General features: G+C 44.6%; 1 protein-coding gene across 1 annotated transcript in view; it reads left to right on the top strand.

Moving 5' to 3' along the window:
• Window positions 1-16,898, top strand: part of LOC126455916 (suppressor of lurcher protein 1-like) — a 170,056-nt gene that overhangs the window by 146,687 nt on the left and 6,471 nt on the right. Inside the window, exon 5 of the mRNA XM_050091673.1 lies at window positions 15,778-16,019. Within this exon, the coding sequence (XP_049947630.1) occupies window positions 15,778-16,019 (242 nt within the window). The remainder of the gene's footprint in view (window positions 1-15,777; window positions 16,020-16,898) is intronic.

The following is a 16,898-nucleotide window of genomic DNA, read 5'->3' as shown; positions in this document are numbered from 1 at the left end:
TGCTGCATGTCATGCACAGTTGTCTCTGCTGTAATATGACTCCCCAGATAAGAAAGAACTGATACTAATGTGAGCACTCTCTCCGCCAGAGTGCTCCTTGCCACCCTGCTTGCAAGATGCAGAACAGAATTAGTTAACTGCGAGCTATTGAGAAGCTGGAGTGCGCTACAGCCTGAGTGATACTTATATTTTCCAACTACAGCGACTGTGCTCCAGTCAGGACAAGACGAGAGCTGTGAAGACAACAGATACTAACTTCAAGTTCTCTCTTCTGAACTGACCACAGCTCCAAAACTCCACTTGGAGGGGTGGCAATGCAGCTGATTATGTGACGAACGAGAATATTCTTCACCTGTGTAATGACAGGGGGTACCAGAAACAAGCCACTTAAGCCACACAAAAATGCATATCACATTTCATTAAGTTGGTACTGGTACTGAACAGTCTCTTTGCATTGGTCAGCATCGTTCGCCCCAGGGCTGGTGTCAAGGGTGCTACTCTGCAATGGCCGGCCGGAGTGGCCGAGCGGTTCTAGGCGCTACAGTCTGGAAACGCGCGACCGCTACGGTCGCAGGTTCCAATCCTGCCTCGGGCATGGATGTGTGTGATGTCCTTAGGTTAGTTAGGTTTAAGTAGTTCTAAGTTCTGGGGGACTGATGACCTCAGAAGTTAAGTCCCATAGTGCTCAGAGCCATTTGAACCATTTTACTCTGTAATGGTCAGTCTATAAATCGAAAGGAAAGTAAGAAGCTCTCACGCGGTCAGCGTACAGCCGTTAGGCGGCTTCCTTTGATGTGTAAACAGAACGGCAAATTTCACCCCGAAGTCCCCACAGGGGAACGCTGTTGCAGCCGGCAGCATCATGCCTGTTGCACCGGACTGGCGCCAGGGAATGGCCTACAATGACATTTTGGGAAACAAGCTTTATTCGAAAACTGGGCGCCTCCCACGAGGCTGCAGTTCTTTGGTTTTGAGACATAGTGAAAGCCTTCAGCTGAACAAATGGTTCAAATGGCTCTGAGCACTATAGGACTTAGCATCTGAGGTCATCAGTCCCCTAGAACTTAGAACTACTTAAACCTAACTAACCTAGGGACATCACACACATCCATGCCCGAGGAAGGATTCGAACCTGCGACAGTAGCGATCGCGCGGTTCCAGACAGAAGCACCTACAACAGCTCGGCCATTTCGGCCGGCTTGAGTTGAACAAACTGTACACTGGCGAGCACTCGAGGCCCACTCGCTTCCAGCAAGAAACCTAATTACTTTCCACTCCGATTAAGAGTACCAAGCTCGCACAATAAATTATGGAGTAACTATGACAGAGTTGAAACAATACTCGTGAAACGATATATGGCAGTTGTATTACACATTCCTCAAAAGTACTGCCAGTACAAATGCTGCAGACACAGTAAGCAGTCTTATATTATCGACCAGTTATATCAGCGTTCCTGCGTCTTCTCGCTATAGTTTAGGAAACACGGCTTTTCTCTGGGGGTCCAGGTGCACCCAAGTTGCGTACTTGACTATGTTGCTTATGATGGCTTATATGAGCACTGCATCTTGCCGAGTCATTTATCATAATGAGAACACCTAAACGTTAATAAGTAAATCTTTGGCATATGGGTAGATATTTCATGTGACCAAGTAAGACCAAAACGCCTGATTGGTATAAAGTAAGTTTGGTCGGTCGCACAATAACTGACACGAAGTTTCAAAACAGCACAGTGCCCGCTGCAGAGAGAAAGGTTAAATATGAAAGCTCAAGTACAGTTGACAAAGCATCCCAGTACTTCGGTACCGTGTCCCTGCAATAACGAGCGGTAGAAATTTACAATGACAATGTAAGCCATATTACACAATGTATAAAAATTTGTTACATACGATTTATCTACATTTTTGACTATGATTTTCTGGCTAAGGCTTATTATCAGACCCGACTTGTAGTAGGGAGAGTTATTATATTTCACTTGGAGCACTAATTGCCACAACGCAGTATGATTCTTTTGCACTCGGCTCTATTGTTGCAAAGCGTCAATACAAATGGTTCAAATGGCTCTGAGCACGATGAGACTTAACATCTATGGTCATCAGTCCCCTAGAACTCAGAAATACTTAAACCTAACTAACCTAAGGACATCACACAACACCCAGTCATCACAAGGCAGAGAAAATCCCTGGTGTGAGATGTTCCCGGGGGGTCCACTGGGGGCCGAACCGCACAATAACCCTGGGTTCGGTGTGGGGCGGCAGTGGGATGAGTGGACAGCTGTAGCCTGTTGTGCAGTTGTGCACCACTATTGGCTACGGCGGGGACAAAGCCTCTCAGTCGTTTTGAGGTCCCCAGTTAAATACAATATCATAAAATTTGGAATAAATCAGCAAACTTAAAAAAATGGTTCAAATGGCTCTAAGCACTATGGGGCTTAACATCTGAGGTCATCAGTACCCTAGACATAGAACTACTTAAACGTAACTAACCTCCACACACATCTGTGACCGAGGCAGGATTCGAACCTGCGACGGTAGCAGCCGCGTGGCTCCGGACTGAAGCGCCTAGAGCCGCTCGGCCACAGCGGCTGGCAGCAAACTTAAGAAATGGGCCTCAAAACCAAAGGATAAAGTCACTGATTTATAAATTAAGAGCACTGCAAGACAAATATCTGGGTATGATGAAATTTACCAAATATTCTTTAGTTCAGTGAGTATCTGAGAGTAAAATTACATGAACTAAACGCTATGGCTTTGAATAAAATCAAATAACGCTTAACAGGTTTTAGCTGTCCGCGAAGTAATGTACACAAACTCACAGTAAAACCCATTTGAACCTTAACTGTGCACATCCAGTGACATTTAATTAATGTAAAGAATGTTTTAAAAAAGACGTATACAACAACTCTAATAATAAATTTTAAGATGAACTTTTTACAAAATATTCATAGTTAGCTTTTGGTATTGTAATCGGTTCTTACCAGGCGGAAGAGCCCGTGACACTGCACGAAAACTCGGCCCAGTATCCTAGGTTAAAAGGTTGTAAAACATACACAACTCGCGTTACAAAAACAAAATTAACGCTCGCAATACAGCGTGCCAACAATTAGCTGAACCTCAGACTTTGGAGATAGATTTGGGGATTAGCTGCACCCCTTCCTTCAAAACCACTGTTTTACCATATAAGATAGGACAAGTAAAAAAGTTCCGGGTACCAGCCGATAACAGACTTACAATAAGTTAATATAATTTTTCTTCATTTGCAGTTCTTAGAGAATTAAACTAGTACTTGGGCAACGCGGCCTAGTCAACTCCATAAGGTTCAAATGGCTCTGAGCACTATTGGACTTAACTTCTGAGGTCATCAGTCCCCTAGAACTTAGAACTACTTAAACCTAACTAACCTAAGAACATCACACACATCCATGCCCGAGGCAGGATTCGAACCTGCCACCGTAGCGGTCTCGCAGTTCCAGACTGCAGCGCCTAGACCCGCACACACATCCATGCCCGAGGCAGGATTCGAACCTGCGACCGTAGCGGTCGCGCGGTTCCAGACTCTAGCGCCTAGACCCGCTCGGCCACTCCGGCCAGCCAACTCCATAAGGAAGGCCGCTAGAACACAGATAGAGCGTTAAAAATCACTCGAAACTCTACAAAGCTCACAACCGAAAAACTTACATGTAAGATTGTATCCCCTTATCCACTCGCTTCACCGAAGGACCAACGCAATAAACAGCAAGCATATGATTGGATGGAAGTTTTACCATAGGAGGTTGAACCTTGTCAAACAAATCAAGTGATATAAATAGGAAGATGATAATTAGTGGGTATCGTCTTCTCTCAGAGTCCGCTCAGTGGACGAACACTGCCTAAGTTGGCGCCCCTGCAAGACACTCGGCTGGTATAACGTGGTCTAGTCTCAGTTACAACAGAGCTGCTGCACTGATAATGTAAGCAACAACTTCAACCTCCTCACCAGGTATTAAAGGAAAGACGTGAACATGCAGCTTGCGGTCCCGTGTCAGCACTTTGAGTAGAACTCTGGCACAGTCGGCGGTTTGCAGCACCAGTCCTTAGGCCGCAGCAGGGAAGGCCCCCTTGTCCGTGATACCACTAACTATGGCGGACCGCAGCCCACACGCCAGGAGCTGGTCGCTTCCCATGAGCCTTCCAGCTAAGAACCACCTGCCTCCTCGGCGGACTGTGTACGAGAGAGCGAGCTTGCCAGAGACCTCTTAAGCCTCGTTTACACTGAGCCAACATCTTGCAACATTGTGACACGCTATAGTGCCGCATGTTGCACGACGCACGTTGTCACCTGATTCAAGAGGCGTAGACAATACCGTGTGTCATGTCGCAGGCTGCCGTAGTGTGCCGTAAGTAGCGTCCGAGCTTAATGGGTTCATGTACGACATTTTCTGTGCGGCAGCGGCAAATTCGAAAATACTTGAGGTTCAGAGGAATGTACGTGAAAATAATTTTAATAATAATCTAATGAACAGAGACGTAAGACGGAATCTCGTTTCAAAATATGAAATCGATGAGAACACTTTGAGAAAGAAGACGAAAAACACACTCGTGTAGAGAAAGCTGCTGAGCGCCTAATACAGAAAGAAAATGGTCCGCATATGAATAATTAGAATTCATTCCAGATGTGACGGAACCACGTGCAGGAATGGACAGCTCAATTGTTAGTATCTTGATTACAGTAACTTTTCATGTTTCTTAACTGAGTACTGTGGTATACCACTCCATGGCCAAAACCCATCAATAAGTGTACATCTAAAATAAGAAATTTTATTCCGTTCTTAGAAAGAGCCAACTTCTTTAATTCTTCTAATGAATACGCTACATATAGTACCTCCTACCAAATGCCTTCGAATAAATATGTAGTAGATAGATGTAAATAGTAGTTTCTAAGTTCGTTTTACTACGTTGACCACACTACGAATTGGTAGAAAAAAAGTAATTAAAAAGTTTGAGTTCATTTACAGGATGACAATTATTGAACTGTTGTTGTTGTTGTTGTGGTCTTCAGTCCTGAGGCTGGTTTGATGCAGCTCTCCATGCGACTCTATCCTGTGCAAGCTTCTTCATCTCCCAGTACCTACTGCAACCTACATCCTTCTGAATCTGGTTAGTGTATTGATCTCTTGGTCTCCCTCTACGATTTTTACCCTCCACGCTGCCCTCCAATGCTAAATTTGTGATCCCTTGATGCCTCAAAACATGTCCTACCAACCGATCCCTTGTTCTAGTCAAGTTGTGCCACAAACTTCTCTTCTCCCCAATCCTATTCAATACCTTCTCATTAGTTACGTGATCTACCCACCTTATCTTCAGCATTCTTCTGTAGCACCACATTTCGAAAGCTTCTATTCTCTTCTTGTCCAAACTGGTTATCGTCCATGTTTCACTTCCATACATGGCTACACTCCATACAAATACTTTCAGAAACGACTTCCTGACACTTAAATCTATACTCGAAGTTAACAAATTTCTCTTCTTCAGAAACGATTTCCTTGCCATTGCCAGGAAATAAAATCGTCAAACTTTTGAACGGTTTGCATTAGGACGTTCAAACTGCACGGTCGACCGCGGCTCATGATCCCAATTAGTGCGTGCAATATGGTTTGGTTTAGCCGGCCGCTGTGGCCGAGCGGTTCTAGGCGCTTCAGTCTGGAACCGCGCTGCTGCTACGGTCGCAGATTCGAGTCCTGCTTCGGGCATGGATGTGTGTGATGTCCTTAGGTTAGTTACGTTCAAATAGTTCTAAGTCTAGGGGACTGATGACCTCAGATGTTAAGTCCCATAGTGCCTAGAGCCATATGAACCATGGTTTGGTTTAGCGACGAAGCCCACATTTATTTCGATGGGTTCGTCAATAAGCACAATTGACGCATTTGGGCGACTGAGAATCTGTATCTCGCGATCGAGAAGTCTCTTCACCCTCAACGGCTGACTCTGTGGTGTGCAGTGTCCAATCACGGAATAATCGGTGCTATATTTCTTGGTGGCACCGTGACTACCGAACGGTACGTGAAAGTTTCCGAAGATGATTTCACCCCCATTATCCAAAGTGACCCTCATTTCGATAAGATGCGGTTCTTTAAGACGGAGCTCGACCCCACAGAAGCAGGAGAGTGTTTGATGTCCTGGGCGAGCACTCTGGGGACCACATTCTGACTCTGGGGTACATAGAGGCCACTGGCATGAGCCCCGATTTGCCGCCGTATTCTTCGGATCTGAACACATGAGACTCCTTCTTGTGGGGCTGTATTAAAGACAAGATGTACAGCATTAACTACAAAAACCATTGCTGAGTTGAAAACAGCCATTCAGGATGTCATCGACCGCATCGGCATTCCGACACGTCAGCTGGTCATGCAGAATTTCGCTATTCACCTGCGCCACATCATCGCCAATGATGGCAGGCATATCGAACGTGTCATAACATAAATTCGAATATCTGTAGTGACGTTGACATGTTGAATAAAGTGTGTGCACGCCGTACTTTGTGACTAATTTACGTTTCTTTCGTATAGTTGATAATTGTCACCCTGTATATAATTCTATTTATTTACGTAAATGATTACCATTGTGGTACGTACAGAACTAATATACACTGACGCAGGATGAAACTATTGGTATCTATTCTGCCACTCAACCAATCCATACGGTGTCATAAAATATTCTTCGAATTCCTCTCTTATTGCCTGTGCGTCACAGGAGGGTCTTCAAAGCACCTTTGATAAACTCGTTAAACCCGTATAGCTGCCGATATCTTCTCTGCGCTCTCAAAGAATAATTACACCATTATCTACGTAGGAGACGAGATACTGGTGGAAGTAAAGCTGTGATGACGGGGCGTGGGTCGTGCTTGAGTGGCTCAGATGGTAGAGCACGTGCCCGTGAAAGGCCAAAGTCACGAGTTCGAGTCTCGGTCCGACACACACTTTCAATCTGCCAGGAAGTTTCATTTCAGCGCACACTCCGCTGCAGAGTGAAAATCTCATTTTGGACTCATTCCCAACTTTAAGTAACATTGGCTTCCCAAGCACTCAAAAACCGAGGACAATTTTCCGAAACCATTTTTGAGAATACGTCTTACTCAAGAAAGTGGGTAGTTAAATATACTTTCCTCAGACCCCGGTAATTACCCAGCATACGGTTTCACTATATTTGTGGGCATTGGAAACTCACTCTCTACTAAAACATACAATGTCAAATTTTCTGTACCTGGAAAACATTGTGGGGGAGAAATGTTTAACTTATTTTCAGTTAACATATTATGAACCGAAGTGTTTTTGAAAAAGTTTTCGATCTGATATGCCATCCTGACAACCAGCATGTACGTACTGAAAGCAGTAATTTGCGTTGGAAATTGCCATAAGGACAATGATAAATTGTTTTGGTAGCTAATATATTCACTTCCAGTGTTGACAGGACATATAATTTGCACGTGTTTGCCATCTATGACTCTTATACATTGAGAGAAATTCCACTTTACTCGAAAATTCTGGCAACGTTCTTCCATTCTTCGGTATCTTTTGGAATCTCGAAGGTAAAACATTATCATTACTTTCCCTATTTTTTCTGAATGACAACGCAAACGACAAAGAAACAAAAGGTAAAAGTTCAAGTCAGCGTTATGAAGGAAATGTGCCTCAAACCCCAACTGTATCTCATGAGTAAACACAGCGCAAAATAATTACTAAACCCAAAAAATGAGCAGCTCAGTAAATGGAGAGAGGTGCTCGAGCTGAGGAAGCTTACCAGCACTGCACTCATCTCTTTGTAACCCAGAGATGAATGGAGTGTGTGTTGGGAGTTCATCGCCAATGAAATGAAAAAATTTTCCCCGACAACAGGAACATTGATGAAGCACATCTTTGTGTGTGTGTGTGTGTGTGTGTGTGTGTGTGTGTGTGTGTGTGTGTGTGAATTCCTAAGGGCCCAAACCGCTGAGGTCATCGGTCCCTATACACTACCTAAACTAACTTACTTTAGGAAGAACACACACACGCATGGCCGAGTGAGGATTCGTATTCACGACAAGGCGCCTCTAAAACAGCGGCCACTCCGTGTGGCAGCATCTTTGCAAATATGCCATTCAGAGCAGCGTTGGGGTAGTATGAGAAGCAGACTCGCATCATCACATCACTAACTGTTATTGAATCAGAAATACGGTGTCCAGAAGCTATCTGCAAAACTATGTACGTTGACGATGATACCGGTGAGAGTAAAGAATTTGTTGACGTACCAGATACATCAGAAGACCTCTACCAATTTTTGCGATTTAAAATATAAGTGAAATATCTTGTAGCAATTATATAATTTCGATTACAGCTTACTCAAAAATGAAAATAAAATATTATTTAAATAAAGTCTGTGTTGGATGTTGTGTACTGACTTTATGTAAATCATCTGTGTTGATGAAATAGCTTCACATACTTCTGGCACTATGAGGGAAATAGCAGAATATCATATTTTGAATAAGTCCATTAGTGACTTGTATGAATCCGCATTGGCTAAAAATAGTAACGCAATGGCGAGTCGAATTCTTGGTGAAATACTCTCTTGCCAGTTGGTATCTTTCTTTAGAGTAACAGGTGTACTTAACTGCAGTTAATAATTAAAGTCTTCATTGGACATTGTCGTAAAATTACTAAAAATTCTACCATCATCTGCAGCTAGAGCCCCTAGGATACTACACTCGTGCTCATAAATTAAGGATAATTGCAGAATGTGGTGCCACACAATGTGGCACTACACAAAACTGGTGCTAATAGCATAGGCATATGGGGAACACACACGACACAGATCTGTAAGTCAACGGTATTGGTGATGAGTTGAGAAAACCGTCCCGAAACACATGTGCTGCAAAACGCCTCTGCGCATGTACCCCGACATCAATATGGGATATTGTCACCATGTACACAGGCCGCACAACGTGTTGGCATACTCTGGATCAGGTGGTCGAGCAGCCGCTGGGGTATAGCCTCCCATTCTTGTATGAGTGCCTGTCGGAGCTCCTGAAGTGTCCTAGGGGTTTGAAGACGCACAGCGATACATCGACCGAGAGCATCCCAGATGAGCTCGATGGGGTTTAGGTCTGGAGAACAGGCAGGCCTCTCCATTCACCGGATATCTTCTGTTTCAAGGTATTCCTCCACGGTGGCAGCTCGTCGGGACCGTGCGTTATCATCCATCAGGAGGAAGGTGGGACCCCTGCACCCCTGAAAAGGCTGACATACTGGTGCAAAATTGCGTCCAGATTCACCTGACCTGTTACAGTTCCTCTGTCAAAGACATGCAGGGGTGTACGTACACCAACCATAGTACCACCCCGCACCATCAAACTACGACCTCCATATAGGTCCCTTCCCAGGACATTAATGGGTTTCTGGTTTCTGGTTCACGCCAGATGAAAACCCGGCGAGAATCACTGTTCAGACTATACCTGGACTCGTCCGTGAACGTAACATCGGCTCTCCTGTGACCAGGGGTCAGTGGAATGCACCTTGCAGGTCTCCGGTCGAATAAACCATGTCTGTTCAGTCGTCTGTAGACTGTGTGTATGGAGACAACTGTTCCAGTGGCTGCGGTAAGGTCGCGAGCAAAGCTACCTGCAGTACTCCGTGTCCGTCTGCGGGCACTGTTCGTGAGACATTGGTGTTCTTGTGGTGTTGTACACCGTGGACGTCTCGTACTGTAGCGACTGGACGCGTTTCCTGTCTGCTGGAATCGTTTCCATAATCTTGAGATCACACTTTGTGGCGCACGGAGGGCCTGTGCTACGACCTGCTGTGTTTGACCAGCCTCCAATCGCTCTAGTATTCTACCCCTTATAACGTCATCAATATGTGTTCTTTGAGCCATTTTCAACACACAGTTACCATTAGCACTCCTGAAAATGTCTGCACACTTACTCGCTGCACCGTACTCTGACATGCACCAACACACCTCTGCGTATGTGGGCTACTGCCAGCACCACAGTACGACGATCGCAGGTCATATCCCGAGGTGATGTAAACCCGCAAACCGCCCGCCAGAGTGTTGTTTCACCATGTACCAGCTCTATCCTATCAACATGAGTGTAGTTTGTGGGCCCTTCTTAAATTTTCTTCTCTTCCACCATCGTTTCCTTTTCCGTTTATTTTCTTTTCCATTAGTAGGTGCATGTGCGAGACCAAGTGATCAGGCGCCGCAACCTCTTTGTCACCCATTCTCCTACAAGACCAATTCAGTGTGGCACAAACTCTGTTGCTTTGATATAAATTTATCTGGCGCGTGCAATATATGCCTCAAGGTGCTGCCTTCGCACAAACGAAAAAATGGCTGACATCGAAATAAGTGTCCAAGGAATGGAAAAGCAACTGGAATCACTCAATAGAGGAAAGTCCACTGGACCTGACGGGATACCAATTCGATTCTACACAGAGTACGCGAAAGAACTTGCCCCCCTTCTAACAGCCATGTACCGCAAGTCTCTAGAGGAACGGAGGGTTCCAAATGATTGGAAAAGAGCACAGATAGTCCCAGTCTTCAAGAAGGGTCGACGAGCAGATGCGCAAAACTATAGACCTATATCTCTGACGTCGATCTGTTGTAGGATTTTAGAACATGTTTTTTGCTCGAGTATCGTGTCGTTTTTGGAAACCCAGAATCTACTATGTAGGAATCAACATGGATTCCGGAAACAGCGATCGTGTGAGACCCAACTCGCTTTATTTGTTCATGAGACCCAGAAAATATTAGATACAGGCTCCCAGGTAGATGCTGTTTTTCTTGACTTCCGGAAGGCGTTCGATACAGTTCCGCACTGTCACCTGATAAACAAAGTAAGAGCCTACGGAATATCAGACCAGCCGGGTTGAAGAGTTTTTAGCAAACAGAACACAGCATGTTGTTATCAATGGAGAGACGTCTACAGACGTTAAAGTAACCTCTGGTGTGCCACAGGGGAGTGTTATGGGACCATTGCTTTTCACAATATATATAAATGACCTAGTAGATAGTGTCGGAAGTTCCATGCGGCTTTTCGCGGATGATGCTGTAGTATACAGAGAAGTTGCAGCATTAGAAAATTGTAGCGAAATGCAGGAAGATCTGCAGCGGATAGGCACTTGGTGCAGGGAGTGGCAACTGACCCTAAACATAGACAAATGTAATGTATTGCGAATACATAGAAAAAAAGGATCCTTTATTGTATGATTATATGATAGCGGAACAAACACTGGTAGCAGTTACTTCTGTAAAATATCTGGGAGTATGCGTGCGGAACGATTTTAAGTGGAATGATCATATAAAATTAATTGTTGGTAAGGCGGGTACCAGGTTGAGATTCATTAGGAGAGTGCTTAGAAAATGTAGTCCGTCAACAAAGGAGGTGGCTTACAAAACACTCGTTCGGCCTATACTTGAGTATTGCTCATCAGTGTGGGATCCGTACCAGATCGGTCTGACGGAGGAGATAGAGAAGATCCAAAGAAGAGCGGCGCGTTTCGTCACAGTGTTATTTGGTAACCGTGATAGCGTTACGGAGATGTTTAATAAACTCAAGTGGCAGACTCTGCAAGAGAGGCGCTCTGCATCGCGGTGTAGCTTGCTCGCCAGGTTTCGAGAGGGTGCGTTTCTGGATGAGGTATCGAATATATTGCTTCCCCCTACTTATACCTCCCGAGGAGATCACGAATGTAAAATTAGAGCGATTAGAGCGCGCACGGAGGCTTTCAGACAGTCGTTCTTCCCGCGAACCATACGCGACTGGAACAGGAAAGGGAGGTAATGACAGTGGCACGTAAAGTGCCCTCCGACACACACCGTTGGGTGGCTTGCGGAGTATAAATGTAGATGTACATGTAGATGTAGATGCTACAAGACGGCACACTCAGGGTTTCCGTAGCATGCCACAATGTTGCAAGACGTTGCCTCAGCGTAAACGAGTTTTTAGAAGCCGCCCGTGGACGCCCACAACGCGAAGATAAACGCACAAGAAAGCCTGGCGCAGTACGCCGATTCGCGACATGGCTCAGATGGCATTTCTTTCCATAACAGGACCACTTTGGTTGTTATCTGTGGCAACCTTTCAGCACGGCGGTACGTCGACGATATTGTACTCCCCATTTTGTTGCCCTTCCTGGAAAGCCACCCTGGGCCTACAATTCAGCAAGATAATGCCCGCCCGCTGCTTGTCTTATCTTGGCCAGCGAGGTCACCGGACCTCTCACCAATTGAGAACGTTTAGAGCTTTATGGGTAGGGTCCTTCAACCAACTAGTGATTTCGCAGATCTAATGCGCCAATTGCGCATAATTTGGCACGATATCCCTCAGTCAATCAATGCCAAGCCGAATAACAGCTTGCATAATGGCCAGAGATGAACCAATGCCTTATTGACTGGCTCAGTTTGTGAATCTTTTTCTCTTGAATAAATCGTCCATGTTTTCTGAAATTGTAATCTTGTAATCATGTGTTTGTCTGTACATGTACGTTACTTCCGCAGATCTCTGCTGCATTCGATAATTGCTTTTGTGCGTTGTTTTTTTTTTTTTTTTTTTTTTTTAAGTGTATGTATATGTAATATACAAAGAGGAAGCAGTATTATCAAAAATCTCGTAATGTTCTTCTCCGATTTACTTAAAATATTACGTGATAATCCAAAGCACGTTCAGACGGGCTCTAGGTTTTATATACTTGTGTATATTGACTAGAGCACAGAAGAGCATTTTCTTTCTCGTAGACGATTTTTTTAAAAAGAAAGCCTGCACATTGTAGTTTCAACAGTATCTAGTCTCTGTCTCTCTCAATGTATAATAAAGTGTCGTTTAAAATTTGAAGTAAGTAGAGCACTTGTCCGCGAAAGGCAAAGGTCCCGAGTTCGAGTCTCGGTCCGGCACACAGTTTTAATCTGCCAGGAAGTTTCATATCAGCGCACACTCCGCCGCAGAGTGAAAATCTCATTCTGGAAACATCCCCAAGGCTGTGGCTAAGCCATGTCTCCGGAATATCCTTTCTTTCATGAGTGCTAGTTCCGCAAGGTTCGCAGGAGAGCTTCTGTAAAGTTTGGAATGTAGGAGACGAGGTACTGGCAGAAGTAAAGCTGTGAGTACCGGGCGTGAGTCGTACTTCGGTAGCTCAGATGGTAGAGCACTTGCCCGCGAAAGGCAAAGGTCCCGAGTTCTAGTCTCGGTCGGGCACACAGTTTTAATCTGCCAGGAAGTTTCATATCAGCGCACACTCCGCTGCAGAGTGAAAATCTCATTCTGGAAACATCCCCCAGGCTGTGGCTAAGCCATGTCTCCGCTGTATCCTTTCTTTCTGGAGTGCTAGTTCTGCAAGGTTCGCAGGAGAACTTCTGTAAAGTTCGGAAGGTAGGAGACGAGATACTGGCAGAAGTAAAGCTGTGAGTTCCGGGCGTGAGTCGTGCTTCGGTAGCTCAGATGGTAGAGCACTTGCCCGCGAAAGGCAAAGGTCCCGAGTTCGAGTCTCGTCCGGCACACAGTTTTAATCTGCCAGGAAGTTTCATATCAGCGCACACTCCGCTGCAGAGTGAAAATCTCATTCTGGAAGTTCATCAAGAACTTTTCGAGATTTTAGCTAATAACATTTAACTATTAGAAGAAAACGATGTGCTGTGCTTTGTCTTAATAATGTGCAGTTGTGTTTCCTTTGTCGCTGCCAGTTTTAACTATGATAGTGGGATATTTAAACCACTGAGTAAATTGTTAGAAAAAGGATACCAAGACCCATAATTCCTTCTAACACTTTGTATTATTCAGGCAGCCACTTTAGACGCTTGCTTTAGGAAGAATTACAGCTCATGATATGCTTGTTCTACGAGCTATGGATCAGCTCCCGTCCCGCATCCACATCCACACGACAGATGTAGAAAAGCTAATCAGAGAAATTGTTTCTCCCATAAATATTCTTTCTAACTGTCTATATTTTAAACAAGGAAATGGTAATGAGAGTTTGGCGTCATTGGCCGGGGGTCCCATAGTGGGCAGGTCCGGCGCCTTGGTGCAGGTCTTATTACATTCGACGCCACATTGGGCGACCTGCGCGCCGGATGGGGATGAAATGATGATGAAGACAACACAACACCCAGTCCCTGAGCGGATAAAATCCTCGACCCAGTAGGGAACAGAACCCGGGCCGGTAGGATGGCAATCCGTCACGCTGATCACTCAGCTATCGGGGCGGACTATTTTTAAACATAAATTGTATAGACAAAATGTGCTGTTTTGTTTTCCTCCTCGCAGACAGCTTTCACAGAAAACAGTAAAGTTGTGTTTCTGGCTTATCGACTTGTGGTTAGAATAGTACGAAAGAATCGCAATTGCCAATAACAATAAACAAGCTAGACGTCAGAAGGGGGGGGGGGGAGGCGAGATATCGAGAGAGGGCTGGGGGAAATGGACGTAGGAGGAAAAGGGAGATGGTCAGAGAGAGGGGTTAGGAAGAGATGGATGTAGAAGGTCTCGCGTCCGTCGGCCGTCGTAATTTAATTTATTATTATTATTTTGATTGTTGCCGACTTACGTGTTGGGCCTTGATAAAAATGATATTTCATTCAATTTTGATTTACGATTACATGCTTTTGTGAAGTTCACTTTTTTAACAATATTAATCTTAAATTATTTGTTACGTTAATGAATGTTAGACTCGCTGAATCTTAAAACATGAAAAGCTGAACAATGTAGTAAGCTTTTCATATTAATTTCCTCGGCTAGTCAGCTCACTTTAAAGCAAAAGATCTTTAGTTATTAATTACAATTGCGGCCCACACACGCGCGACAGTATTTTTTCTTACCTCCGTTAACCATTGCCTCGTAGTTGGAGTCCTGGCTCTGGCTGTCGGCTATGGTAGTGAAAATAAGAATCTTAAAGCTACGTATTTTCTGCAACTTCGTGCGGCTGTGGAGATAAATGTGTATTACGTTAATAGTGAGCGAGTTTTTTCGCTTCTGCTAATTTTTTATAAGTTAATATCGCCACGTAATGGCGCCGTTGGCTGCATCGGCCGCTGCGATTGTTGAACTGTAAATTACTTGACTGCAGGTTAATTCAAGGAAGGCGGACATGAAATCGGGATCACCGCTTACAAATTAAAAGTGAACAATGATATTAAATCAATATATTATCTGCTTAATTCGTACAAATATGCTTACATTTGCCAGCACTTGCAAGATGTCCGTCTACACACAACCAAGACAAGAGAAGAAGTGAAGACGACTAAAAATTAACAAAAGAGCGTATCTTGTCGTCTCTTTAGATAATTTTGTTATATTTCTTTACACTCGAAACTTACACAGGGAAATTATTATTTTACGGCTACATGATAAAAATATATTATTCAATTTTTAAATGTCTCTTCTTTATAAATACTGTTTTTTAAGTCTTTTCGTAATATAGCACTGGGGAGGCTATAAGAGGGTGGGGAAGATGGACAGAGAGAGGGGGAGGAGGTGATAGGGGGGAAGGAGGATGAGATGATAAAGAGAGGGAGAGGAGGAGATGGACAGAGACGAGGAGGGGGAGGGGGCAGAAGGAGATTAGGACAAATATCCAGTTCTCATACACATTTCTTTCTTTTTCGTCCAACCACACAGTGTCACAATAATGTGTCGTCGGGTACAGTTAGTAGGTCATAAATCGGTAGAACACATCGTGCATTACTTTGTGCAGAATTCTTCTTCCATACAGTGGTGACGCTGAACAATCAGTTATGTACATGCTCTGCCATTCGTTTCATCTCACTAACTGCACTGTTGCAGGTGCGAAGCATCTTCCGCCAGTGATTACGTCGAGTTCTCCAACTTCATGGCGCGCGACCGAAAGTACTCGAGATACTGCGGCCAGCTGAAGGAGTTCGACATCGAGTCTGACCGCAAATTCTTCAGGCTGACCTTCCGCTCGAACGACCGGCTGGACGGCACTGGCTTCAACGCGACCTACTACTTCCTCGACGAGGAGGAGAGCTCTCCCGCCAAGCCGAGACCGACCAGCAGCGCCAGAGGTACGTGTGTCTGTCTGCAGGTGTGCCGAGTCACTTCGTAAACAGTGCAACCAGGGCTGGAGGAGTCTACTGTCAGCGACATAACAGGCTTTCAAGAAGGGGTCGTATATAGCTGTTGGTTTTGGGACAACTAGGTCACTTGTTAATTTTGTTCAGCGGGCATTAGGCAGTGATCCAAGACGTATTTCTCAGCCCGAGGTTTCGGCTTCTAATGCTGGAGACATCGTCAGAGGCCATAATGGCTCAGAAAGTTGGCATTCCAATTTTTAAAATCTTGGAACATTATTGTGGTGACTGTAGAAGCATTCCAAAAGGCACACTGAATTTCACTGATTAAAATAGCATGTTAGGATTTGCAAACTATGAAGATGAATTCCAATGTCAATAACGAAGCAATTGTGGAAGATGGGAGGCAAGGAGGCCCCTACTTGAACAACTACTGGAATATCGATTGCAGATTGATAGGGTTTACTCTTTCAGTTAATGTAACGTAGCCCTCCAGATGCAACTTCACGTAAGGGACATTTTACGGTATTATACTAGATAGATGCAGTAATACATTGCGGAAGAAGGTTCCCTATGTTGATCTTTTCCAACAGAAAAGACTGGTAATTAATTTCATTTTCATGTATGGGGAAGCGCCACATCTCCCGATCACCAGGCGGAAGCAACTGTGGCTTCCTCATGTAACACCTCATGAGGTCCGAACACCCGTTCCTTGTCCTTCCTAAAGTGTGTAGTCCACGGTGTATGGAATGCCTCCGTTCGTAATTTTAACACTGACTGTTGATATACCAGGGCATTGTAATTGAAGTATAGCTGCAGACAGAGGTCCAGTGTGGGCTGTAATTGTTGTACGGTAGTGATGCTTGATAGATA

This window comes from Schistocerca serialis, chromosome 2 (assembly GCF_023864345.2).
Source record: "Schistocerca serialis cubense isolate TAMUIC-IGC-003099 chromosome 2, iqSchSeri2.2, whole genome shotgun sequence".
NCBI lineage: Eukaryota > Metazoa > Arthropoda > Insecta > Orthoptera > Acrididae > Schistocerca > Schistocerca serialis.
This window is presented reverse-complemented; position numbering and strand designations above follow the sequence as displayed.